We start from the raw sequence: 12,697 nt of genomic DNA, 5'->3' as shown, positions 1-12,697 counted from the left end.
AGACTCCACCTGTTGATAGGGAGCAGCAAGGTTCTCTAAGTACATGTGGGACTAGAAATATTGCTATAGCTGTTTTTGGAAAACACAGTGTGCCACACCAAGTGAAGACAAGCGCGTACTTAACAATTCTTAGGGGGTGACATTTTCCTCATTTTCCCTCCCTCTGGAACCTGAGACAGAGATGTAGCCCCACCATCTCTGTTTAGAGTGGGTTTTCTCCTTGTTCCCCTGCTGTGGATAGTGCCTCTTGAAGGTCCTATCTTCGTGTAGAGGTCTCCTTATTTGTGCCCAACCTTTATCTCCTCCTCCCCCAACTTTAGGCCACCAGGCACAGGTGCCCTGGCTTCAGGTGCCCTCTACCTGTCTGGATTTGTGCTACCTATTTAAGACCTCCGAAGAGAGCCCTTACTTTCCTGCTAATTCAGCCATACATTCTTTTCTTTTTTTTTTTAACATTTTATTTATTTATTTGAGAGAGAGAACAAGCGGTGGGGAGGGGCAGAGGGAGAGAGAGAGAAAGAAGCAGACTCTCTGTTGAGCAGGAAGCCTGACGCGGGGGTGGATCCCAGGACTCTGGGATCATGACCTGAGCCAAAGACTGATGCTTAACCAACTGAGCCACCCAGGTGCCCCCCAGCCATGCATTCTAAAACATGTTTGCCTTTTATTTCACATGTTCAGATATTCTATGCTAAGAAGGTCTCTCCAGACATCTGATCCACCTTACTTCCTAAAACAGAACTTAGCGGGATATTTTTAATATTGCTTTTTAACCATGAATAATTCTTCACTGTTTTCCTCATTGAGCTATATTTCAATCCATCCTCAAGACGTTAGTCTCATTTAACTTTTTTCTTTCTGATCCGATACATTTGGGACTTCTAAAAAAGTATGATCTTAAATATTAACTGTATGCTGTTGAGAATAGAATAAATTTGTAATATTTAAAAATATGAATTCTGGGGCACCTGGGTGGCTCAGTCGGTTGAGCATCTGCCTTCGGCTCAGGTGACGGTCTCAGAGTGCTGGGATCGAGCCCTGCATCAGACTCCCTGCTCGGTGGGGAGTCTGCTTCTCTCTCTGCCCCTCACCCCACTCTCGTGCTCTCTCTCACTCTCTCTCAAATAAATAAAATCTTTTAAAAATATAAAAAACAAAAAATAAATAAAAATATGAATTCTGTGTACACCTGAAACTGTTACACATCAATTACATCTCAATAAAAATCAAAAAGGGAGGGCCTGGGTGGCTCAGGCGTTAAGTGTCTGCCTTTGGCTCAGGTCATGATCCCAGGGTCCTGGGATCGAGTCCTGCATCGGGCTCCCTGCTCAACAGGAAGCCTGCTTCTCCCTCTCCCACTCCCCCTGCTTGTGTTCCCTCTCTCGCTGTGTCTCTCTCTGTCAAATAAATAAATAAAATCTTTAAAAATAATAATAATAAAAATAAATCAAACAAAAAATAATTTAAAAAATAAAATAAAACTTGAATTCTGTTTCTTTAAGGGAGTTACGGAAACTTCAGAACATGACACAAAGGTTACATATATTTCCGGTCCTAATTTATAAAAATAAATTAAAATTTCATATTTGTATGCATAATATACATATATATAAATAAAATAGGTGCTTTTCCCTAAGGTTTAGTTTGATAGGACTTCCATATGATTATGTCAACCAAAGAATACATAGGCATCCAAGGACTAACTGAAAACAATGCTTATTCATAACTGTTGATACTGATGGGTAAACTGATAGGTTAGCTGTTTATGAGCATTTTATATATTTCTTTTTTTTTTTAAGATTTTATTTATTTATTTGAGAGAGAGAGTGAGAGAGAGCATGAGAGGGGAGAGGGTCAGAGGGAGAAGCAGACTCCCCACTGAGCGGGGAGCCCGATGTGGGACTCGATCCTGGTACTCCAGGATCATGACCTGAGCCGAAGGCAGTCGCTTAACCAACTGAGCTAGCCAGGCGCCCATTTATATATTTCTTAATATATATTTACTTACCTTCTTTTTTATAATTAAGCTTAGAATTTATATGCCAGGCAACTTTCTATACAACCCCTATTCTGAACCTAGCAGTGTATAAGTGTCTGTAAAAATGTTTATGTCTTGCTGAGTATTTACCCAACTAAAGAATGCTACACACTTTTCAGAGCTTTTATTTACTTAATAAGTTAGAATTTTAAGTCTAAAAATAAAGGACTTGCTTAAACTATGAGAAATCATAAAAGAAATGCTAATAAACATCAGGGAAGGAGATCAAGTCAGAGACCAAAGAGAAGTCCCACAGTGACAAAGATTGCCGTGAATAGTGAAAAGGAAAGACGCAAGTGTGAAAGAGAAGGAAAATGCAGTAGAACTCAGAAGTATAGAATGGGAATAATCAACAAAACAATACATTCTGAAGAGCTTAGTATTGGAAATACTTGTTAAAACTGCTCCCTGCAGTGAATTAGACACTGTTCTCAGGCAGTACATAGTTATCATTCCATCTGATACAAATATGCCCGAATATTCAGAAAAAGACAGTTCCCCATATGTTTGCCCTGTTAATAACAATCTCTGTAAATCACAGATCAGAAAAACTAACAAAAAGTAATATTTCCCTTAGTAAAAGTCATTATTAATGCATTCCTTTTAGGAATAATAAGGAAATACAGTACTTACTTTGCCTGAAACTAAGTAACATCGTGTATCAGCTATATTTCAATTTAAAAAAAATACACTACTTACAAGCATGAGTATATTGGTTGATAATAGCAAATGGCAGTATTCCTTGATCTTGCCTGCATAGATACATGCTCAGTTTTTTTTTTAAATGAGCTTTTAAAAACTTGTTCTACCGATTTTGTTTTGTTTTTTTAAGATTTTATTTTTAAGTAATCCACACTGAACATGGGGCTTGAGCTCACAACCCCAAGATCAAGACTTGCATGCTCCACAGCCTGAGCCAGCCAGGCTCCCCTCTACCAGTTTTAAAGACATAATTTCTGGGGCACCTGGGTGGCACAGTCGGTTAAGACTCCAGCTCTTGGCTTCAGCTCAGGTCCTAATCTCAGGGTCATGATCTCAGGCTTGCGAGATTGGACTCCGTGGCGGGCTCTGAGTTCAGCGCAGAGTCAGCTTGGGATTTCCTCTCCCTCTCCCTCTGCCCCTCCCACTCTTGCTCTTCCTCTCTAAAATAAATAAGTAGGGGCGCCTGGGTGGCTCAGTTGGTTAAGCGACTGCCTTCAGCTCAGGTCATGATCCTGGAGTCCCAGGATCGAGTCCCACGTCGGGCTCCCTGCTGGGCAGGGAGTCTGCTTCTCCCTCTGACCCTCCCCCATCTCATGCTCTCTCTCTCAAATAAATAAATAAAATTTAAAAATAAAATAAATAAGTAAATCTTAAAAATAATTTCTGTTTTACGGTGATAGCTAATAATTGAAAGATTTTTATTCAGTGCAAATCTAATTTTTTGTTGTGGAAAAATATACATAACAAAATTTACCATTTTAGCCATTTTTAAGTATTCAGTGAGTGGCATTAAGTACATTCACAATATTGTGTAACCATCACCACTATCTGTTTCCAGAACTTTTTCATCTTCCCAAGCAGAATTCCACATATTAAGCAATAACTCCCCATTTCTTCCTCTCCCCAGCCCCTGGCTACCACTGTCGTACTCAGTGTCTCTAGAATAAATTGATCATCCTAGGTACTTCATGTAAGTAGAATCATGCAATAATTGTCCTTTTATGTCTAGCTTACTTTTTTTTTTAGATTTTATTCATTTATTTGAGAGAGAGTGAGCAAGAGAGAGAGCACGAACTGGGCGAGGGGAGGGGCAGAATCTCTGCTGAGCAGGGAGCCCAACATGGGGCTCGATTCTGGGACTCCAGAACCATGACCTGAGCCAAAGGCAGACGCTTAACCAACTGAGCCACCCAGGTGCCCCTTATGTCTGCCTTACTTTAATTAGCATAATGTTTTCAAAGTTCATCCATGTTGTAGCATATATCAAAATTTCATTCCTTTTTAAGACTGAATAATACCCCATTATATATATATGACATTTTGCTTATCTGGATACCTGGGTTGTTTCCCTTTTTTGGCTATTGTGAATAATGCTGCTAAGAACGCAGGTATATAAGTATCTGTCTGAGTCCCTGTTCTCAGGGGTTTTTTGAGTATATACATAGGAGTAGAATTGCTGAGTTATATGTTAATTCTGTTTAAATTTTTGAGGCATCTCAAACCAAACTGTTTTCCACAGCAGCTTTACCATTTTATGTTCCCACCAACAATGCACAAGGGTTCCAATTTCCCCACATCCTCACCTACACCTGTAATTTTTTGTGTGTTTTTTTTATATCGTTAAAGCCCATGTCATGGTGATGGCTTTTTGTTTTGTTTTTAGATTTTATTTATTTTTTTAAAGATTTTATTTATTTAATTGACAGAGACAGCGAGAGAGGGAACACAAGCAGGGGGAGTGGGAGAGGGAGAAGCAGGCTTCCCGCTGAGCAGGGAGCCCGATGCGGGGCTTGATCCCAGGACCCTGGGACCATGACCCGAGCCGAAGGCAGTCACCCAACCAACTGAGCCACCCAGGCGCCCCTAGATTTTATTTTTAAGTAATCTCTACACCCGGCAGGGGGCTTGAACTCACAACCCCGAGATCAAGAGTCGCACGCTCCACTGACTGAGCCAGGCAGGTGCCCCTGGTTTTTTTGTTTTTGTTTTTGCTGTAGCCGTCCTAGTGGGTGTAAAATGATACCTCGTTGTGGTTTTGCCTTGATTTCCCTAATGGCTAATGATATTGAGCATCTTTTCAAGTGCTTATTACCCATCTGTCTTTGGAGAAATGTCTGTTCAAGTAATTTGAGCAATTTTTTAAAAATTTTATTTATTTATTTATTTGACAGAGAGAGCACAAGTAGGCAGAGCAGGCAGAGGGAGAGGGAGAAGCAGGCTCCCTGCTGAGCAGAGAGCCCGATGCGGGGCTCAATCCCAGGACCTTGGGATCATGACCTGAGCCGAAGGCAGCCACTTAACCAACTGAGCCACCCAGGCGTCCCGTCATTTGACCAATTTTTAATTCTAGTTTCGTTTTTAAATCATGATTTCTCCAACTGGGTTCATACTAATGGAAGAGAGTCTAGGTCTTTTGGTTTCAACTTCCATTGGGGGACCGAGGCCTTTGGCTTCTAGTAACACTGCCTACTCCTTTTATCTGTCCATCCTAGGGTTGGTAGTTACCTCTTGCTGTCACTAATCTCTGGGCCACTTCAGTGGTCCCTGTTTTGTTTTGTTTTGTTTTGTTTTTTTAAGAGGGTTGGGTCAGAGGGAGAGGGTAGAGAGAGAATCCCAAAAGCAGGCTTCACACCCAGCATGAAGCCCGTGGCAGGGCTTGATCTCACAACCCTGAGATCACAACCTGAGCTGAAATCAAGAGTCAGACTGAGCCATGCAGGCACCCCTCCTATTGGTAAAAACTTTTGAAAATATACTCCCATTATATGTGTGTGTGTGTGTGTGTGTGTATATATATATATATATATATATATACTTATTTATAATTATATTAAGTACATGGCCCATTGAACTGGTGTGAACATTATAAAACATTAACAAACGTTGACATATAAAGGACACGGTATACAAATTAAGAGGAAAAGTTCTAACGCTTTTTCTCACCCCAACAGATAATCTTGTGCATCCCAGAGTACACCTACCCTAGTTGGACACAGTTCTAGAGTGTGTCATTAAGGGCTGCTGAAGGATCTCAGACACATTCTGCTGAAGTGCTTACATGTTCACCAAGCTTAGGGAAAATTTTTAAAATGGTCTCTGACTTCAACTCCCTAACCTATTTTAAGTTCCTTAATTCAAACACAAAGTCATACAACCAGCTCTATAAACTCATTAGCCTCCATTCTAAGTAGTTCCTCAGAATCATAATCAGAGTCTGATGTGCACAGCCTCTGGACTTAGGAAGTGTTCATTAGACTTTTTTTTTTTTAAAGATTTTATTTATTTATTTGACAGAGAGAGACACAGCAAGAGAGGGAACACAAGCAGGGGGAGTGGGAGAGGGAGAAGCAGGCTTCCCGCTGAGCAGGGAGCCCGATGTGGGGCTCGATCCCAGAACCCCAGGATCATGACCTAAGCCGAAGGCAGACGCTTAACGACTGAGCCACCCAGGCTCCCCTCATTAGACTCTTTTTCACCAAAGATCAAATAACCTTGAGGTGAAATAGGAGAGGGTATGTATATGGATTTGAGAGGAACCTAAAATATAATAGCCATCATAAAACTGACTGTAGTTTCCATCTGACTTTAAAAAAAAAAGTAAAATATTGTGATGAGAACAATACGAAACTAAGCTATTATCTGTGGAGTCGTTTTAGGGTTAGTCCCTTTGTTGGATACAATGTAATGACTTGTCTCCTTTCTGGGTTCAAACAGTTCACAACTAGCACTAGAGTAACTCCCGCCAAAGTTGAAAGGTCTTGCAGAACTGTTTTTTTCTGGGTTATCTGGCCAGTAAAGGAAGCCCCTCTTGGTTCAGTACTTCATGAGTGGGTGAAGTGTGCTGGACACCAGGATGATACAAAGTTGAAGGAGACTGTGACTTTTAAGGTCAATGACATTTAGGAATTCATAATTTGATCATGGAGAAACATTCATACATCTGAGCAGAATACTGGAAATGATTCCTTGCCAGAAGAAATGGGAGACTTCCCAGAGGGGATGCCATTTGGTCAAGACAATGAAAATGGATTGTAATTCAGGAAGAAATGAAGCAGAGGAGGGGGAAGGTAAAGTTAAAGAAGTCGAGGAAAGAGAAAACACTGTGTACTGAACTGGGTGGATATGTATTGCCTCATGTAATCCTCAGGAAAGCCGTAGGAGATGGTCATCATCTTCACTTTACAGGTGGAAGACCTGTGGCTTGGGAAAGTTAAGTAACTAGCACACATTACACATGCAATTATCTGCTGGAGAGTTGAATTAAGGGGTGCATTAGCTAGACAGTTGCTCATAAGTGCAGTTTAAGTGGTACCAGATCTTCACTGTATATTATTTGTAAGGATACAGAGAAGCTGTACTTAGCAGAACCGTTCTTAGGAAACAGAATATATGTGTTGGGAAAAGAAAGGATATATAAGCTATTTGGGGCACCGATGTGGTCCAGATCCCCCAGGGGCACATTTTCCTGTAATACTCAGGAGTAAGAGCCTCTTCTTTAAATAAACGTTCAACAAATTTTTGAGGACTATCAATTAAAAGAGCCCAAATTAATAGCGTGCCCAGGTACCTGACTTATTCTGTCTGGGCAGTTATAGAAGAGGCAATCTTAAATCTGCTTATCTCCAAAGCTAGTGGTCTTGGCAATATGCAATACTGCCTGTAGCATGCTACGGAAATGCAGACAGACAGACAGAGGGACAGACAGATAGATACAGAGATGGGGAGGCTTAAATGGTGATGATTCTAAAGACTGGGCTGCTGTCAGTCATCTCATAGGAGTGAGTAATATTTCCTTCAGCCTTTCATCATAACCACAAATTTTTCAGGTGGCTTAAGTCCCTTAGGGAACAAGATGAGATAATAGTGAGTAAACTGGGGGCGCCTGGGTGGCTCAGTCCATTAAGGGTCTGCCTTCGGCTCAGGTCGTGATCCCAGGGTGCTGGGATCGAGCCCCGCATCGGTCTCCCTGCTTGGCGGGGAGTCTGCTTCTCCCTCTCCCACTTACCCCTGCTTGTGCTCCCTCTCTTGCTGTGTCTCTCTCTGTCAAATAAATAAATAAATAAATAAATAAAATCTTAAAAAAAAAAAAAGAATGAGTAAACTGATAGATTTCCACTATTAAAGAAATCTACCACTGTGTATTTGTTATCTTCAGGAAATTACTACAATCAAGGGGAGGTGCGTAAGAAAGAACTTTTGCAGAGCTGTGATGTTTTGGGGATTCCATCCTCCAGTATAATGATTATTGACAACAGGTAATTTTTCCTTCAAAAATGTAAAATTCTTTGGCAATAAATCCGCAGTGGTACACTCAAAAGACACCAAAAACTAATGTGGGTGGGTAAGACCATCTTATTTGAGAAGTCTACTTAAAATAGTTCCACATTTGTTTTTAAATGACAGTGTAATGCAAATAAATGTTTTCAACTTCTGTTCAGATTCTGTCTCTGAAGATAGCTACTTCTCTTTTAATCTTTAAAAACACTGTTACAAAAATTTCAAAAAATACACAAAAGTATAAAGAACTGTGTCATGAACCCCCAGATGCCTGTTACCGAAGCCCAGTAATTATCAAGCCTTTTTTATATTTGCTTCATCTATCCCCACTTCCCATATTTTGTGTGTGCGAAGCACTTCTAAAGAAAATCTAGTCATCAGGTTGTTTCACCCCTGCATGGTTAGATAGACATCTCTTAAGAAGATAGACATTCTTTCCTGTGGTCACAATGCCATTATCATCGCATCCAACAAAGTTAATACTTAATTAGTAATTAATTAATGTTGGTGTCCTCCAACACCCAGTCCATACTGACATTTCTCCAAGTAGCTCAAAACTGTTTTTATAGTTGGTTTGTTCAAGTCAGGGCCTAAACGAGTCCACACCCTATAGTTGGTTCACATCCTGCACTTCATTGCTCCTCCCTCCCTCCCCCACGTTGTCTTTGTTGAAAAAACTTAGTTGTCGTATAGAATGTCATGCATTCTGGATTTGTCTTGCCTGCCTCCTCGTGGTATTAAGTTGTTCTTCTATCATTCATATTTCTTGCAAACTAGAACTTAGCTGTAACTTTCAGGGGTGAGAATACCGCTATAAACTGTACTGTGTACTTCATATTGAATCATTTCAGGGGACCACTTGCTATCCGATTGTCTTGCTTTCTAATGATTCTACCATTGATAGTGAATTCACACGGCAACGGCTGCTCCTTTCATTTTAAAGACCCACACCCACCTTTCATGTAATGCTTTCATGATTGCCTGAATCATTGGTTTTAACTAGAAATAGCCAAATGCTGAGTTTCTAAATGTCTCCTGCATTCTAAATGTATTAGCTGTAATTCTTCTGCAAAGCAAAATTTTATCAGCTGGGGCTATTTAGTTACCCTAGTATATAATTTGATCTGAATAGACTGGATAAATGCTTAATTCTTTCTTTTTTTAAGATTTTATTTATTTATTCAAGAAAGAGGGAGAAGGAGAGGGAGCATGCTCAGGGGGAGGGGCAGAGAGAGAAGCAGACTCTCTGCTGAGCAGGGAGGCTGACTCAGGGCTGGATCCCAGGCCACCAGGGTCATTACCAGAGCCCAAGGCAGATGCTTAACTGACTGAGCCACCCAGGCGCCCCTAAATGCTTAATTCTTTAATTGCCATTTTCAGAATAAGGAGTCGATGCCCTACATACCTCCGGCAGTAATCCATTGTTTGTGGCTTGGATGGGGAGGGCACTTTTTTATTTCATCGGGTACCTATGTGTTTTTATGTATTCAGGGTTTCCGTTTCGGTCGTATTCTTTGATTCTCCAATTGTCTCGTCTTTGGCTATTGAGCCTCTTAATGTTAGCTCCTATGTCCTTTTGGCATGGTCTCTTTAGTTGTGTAAGATTTGCTTGCTGTCAAGGACAACGAGATTTCCCAGTGCCTTCTTGTATGCTTTCTTGCCCCAGTCCTGGCATCAGCCATCCCTCTAACGAGCTTTGGTTTCTCTTGGTAGGGTGTGGTGTTTAGAGACCATAACTAGAGTTACTAGGAGTGTGTATTGCTACAGTGTTATTATTTCCTATTGTTACTTGACCTTCATAGTGGACAGAGCTAGTAAATATGTATTTTTTTAAGGAAAAAGATATCAGGAATACTAATGCTTACAATGTAGAGTTAATATTTCAAGGGTTTTGTTTAATACATTTGACTTTTACATCAAAGCTCTTTTCTCTTACACTGTAAGTCTTGCTTTCTAACAACATGAACATAATTATTCTCTTTTTAAATCTTGTTTAAGGATTTTATAAAACATGAATGAAAAAAATACTTGAAAAGCAGATATTGAGGGCGCCTGGGTGGCTCAGTCATTAAGCGTCTGCCTTCAGCTCAGGTCATGATCCCAGGGTCCTGGGATCGAGTCCCACATCGGGCTCCCTGCTCAGCGGGAAGCCTGCTTCTCCCTCTCCCACTCCCCCTGCTTGTGTTCCTGCTCTCGCTGTCTCTCTCTGTCAAATAAATAAATAAAATCTTTAAAAAAAAAAAAAGAAAAGCAGATATTGAAAACCAAGGCTAAATATAATATGACTGATCATGATGTCTGCAATTTACTTTAGAATGATTCAGAAAAAAAAAAAATGCATACCTATATAGATTAAGCCCAAATAGTAAAATATTAACAGTTTGAACATTGGTGAAAGATACATGAGTGTTGATTATACTGTTCTTTTAACTTTTTTGTTTGTTTGTAAATTTTTATAATAGAAAAAATTCTTTTTTTTTTTTGAGTTTTAATTTTTTTTTATTCTTATGTTAATCCCCATACATTACATCATTAGTTTTAGATGAAGTGTTCCATGATTCATTGTTTGTGCATAACACCCAGTGCTCCATGCAGAATGTGCCCTCCTCAATACCCACCACCAGGCTAACCCATCCTCCCACCCCCCTCCCCTCTAGAACCCTCAGTTTGTTTTTCAGAGTCCATCGTCTCTCATGGTTCGTCTATAATAGAAAAAATTCTGAGTACCATACCACATACCTTTTCTCTGATTATTTTCTGGCATATATAAATATATGTTAATGTATTGTTACTGACCTGCCTCTTCAATTAAAAAAAAAAAAAAGAAAACTCAGGGGCACCTGGGTGGCTCAGTGGGTTAAGCATCTGCCTTTGGCTTAGGTCATGATCCCAGGGTTCTGGGATCGAGCCCGCATAGGAATCCCTGCTCAGCGGGGAGCCTGCTTCTCCCTCTCCCAATCCCCCTGCTTGTGCTCTCTCTCTCTCTGTAAAATAAATAAATAAAATCTTAAAAAAAAAATCAGAGGTCTACATAACAGCAACTGGAGTTTGTATTACTATCTTTTGGGCTTAAATATCTGTTCCTTACCAGCAACATTGCTTTTGGGATTTATTATAAAATAAACTGTGCTTGCTTCCTTTTTTTAAGGTTTTCCGTTTCTGTTATTGGGTAATGTGCAAGAAGGGGATAACACAACTTATAACATGATGAAGACACAAGTTCCTTGAAGTATAAGCAAAGCAGAAATAAACAATCACCCCCAAAATGTATAAAAGGCCAAAGTAGTAATTTTGCTGATGTTTTCAACTCATTCCTACAAAACAAATTTTGCTCTGCTATTTTTACAGGCCAGGAGTACTAGAGAAGAAGTTATAAGTTATATCTTTACTATAACCCGTATCTAGTTATATCATAATTTTCAGATTCTGTTTGTCCAGGAAATGAGTCCCATTTGGATAGTTTACCGTTAAGTAGGTAAACACTAACCAATTTCTAAGATGAACTGGTAACTTTACTTAACAGTTGACCTTAATTCTGGGACATAACAAGGGAAATTTATAAGAAAGATGCAGCTTGCTTATCTGGTATGTGGTTTCTGTTATCTAGATTCTAGATATACACTTAAGGACAGGAAAGGAGTGCAGTAGAAGCTGCCTTCACCCACCATTTGTTTATTCCTACTTTCTACATTATTTCAACAAAGTCCCAGTCGGATTTTGTTGTTTACCCTTACAAGATTAGAACAAGTACACTATTAGGGGCACCTGGGTGGCTCCGTCGTTGAGCATCTGCCTTCAGCTCAGGTCATGATCCCAGCGTCCTGGGATCGAGTCCCGCGTCAGGCTCCCTGCTCGGCGGGGGGCCTGCTTCCCCTCTCCCACTCCGCCTGCTTGTGTTCCTGCTCTCGCTGTCTCTCTCTGTGTCAAATAAATAAATAAAATCTTTTTTAAAAAAAAAGAACAAGTACACTATTAGATGAAGGAAGTTACTAGTCCAGGCAGGCTTGGTGAATCTAATGAGTTACAAATGAGTCTGAATCTGCTAGGATCCATTTATTTTTTTTTTTATAAGATTTTATTTATTTATTTGAGAGACTGAATGAGAGAGAGAAAGAGCACATGAGAGGGGGGAGGGTTAGAGGGAGAAGCAGACACCTCGCTGAGCAGGGAGCCCGATGGGACTCGATCCTGGGACTCCAGGATCATGACCTGAGCCGAAGGCAGTCGCTTAACCAACTGAGCCACCCAGGCACCCTAGGATCCATTTAGGGGGCTTCAAGAGTAAATGTGTCCTCCTGCATATGAAGCCACCTGAAAGCAAGATGGCACCAGGTTGGCTCGACAACATCATCAAAAACCCAAGTCCTTTCCATATCTCTGTGCAGCTATTTCCATCATGTCAACATCTCTCCCCTCACGGTTAGAAGGTGACCGCATTAGCAGTTGCAGGCGTCACCTGCAGACACAACTGTGTCCTGCCAGGAACGGGGGTATTTTCCTTCGGCACATCTCTATATTCTTTATATTGTGGAGAAAAACCAGGAGTTGCCAACAGACTCTCTGAGGTCTCCTGCCCTGCGTGGATCATCACCACCACCACCACCTCTACCAACATCCCAACCATGGTAGCTGTTAGATACCAGCTTTATTTATTTATTTATTTATTTAAGAGTGCTTTAT

At 40.5% G+C, this 12,697-nt stretch overlaps 1 protein-coding gene across 1 annotated transcript in view; it reads left to right on the top strand.

Moving 5' to 3' along the window:
- Positions 1 to 12,697, top strand: part of PIGL (phosphatidylinositol glycan anchor biosynthesis class L) — a 77,649-nt gene that overhangs the window by 6,936 nt on the left and 58,016 nt on the right. Inside the window, exon 2 of the mRNA XM_021694742.1 lies at positions 7,896 to 7,995. Within this exon, the coding sequence (XP_021550417.1) occupies positions 7,896 to 7,995 (100 nt within the window). The remainder of the gene's footprint in view (positions 1 to 7,895; positions 7,996 to 12,697) is intronic.

The sequence above is a fragment of the Neomonachus schauinslandi genome, chromosome 15 (genome assembly GCF_002201575.2).
Source record: "Neomonachus schauinslandi chromosome 15, ASM220157v2, whole genome shotgun sequence".
NCBI lineage: Eukaryota > Metazoa > Chordata > Mammalia > Carnivora > Phocidae > Neomonachus > Neomonachus schauinslandi.
This window is presented reverse-complemented; position numbering and strand designations above follow the sequence as displayed.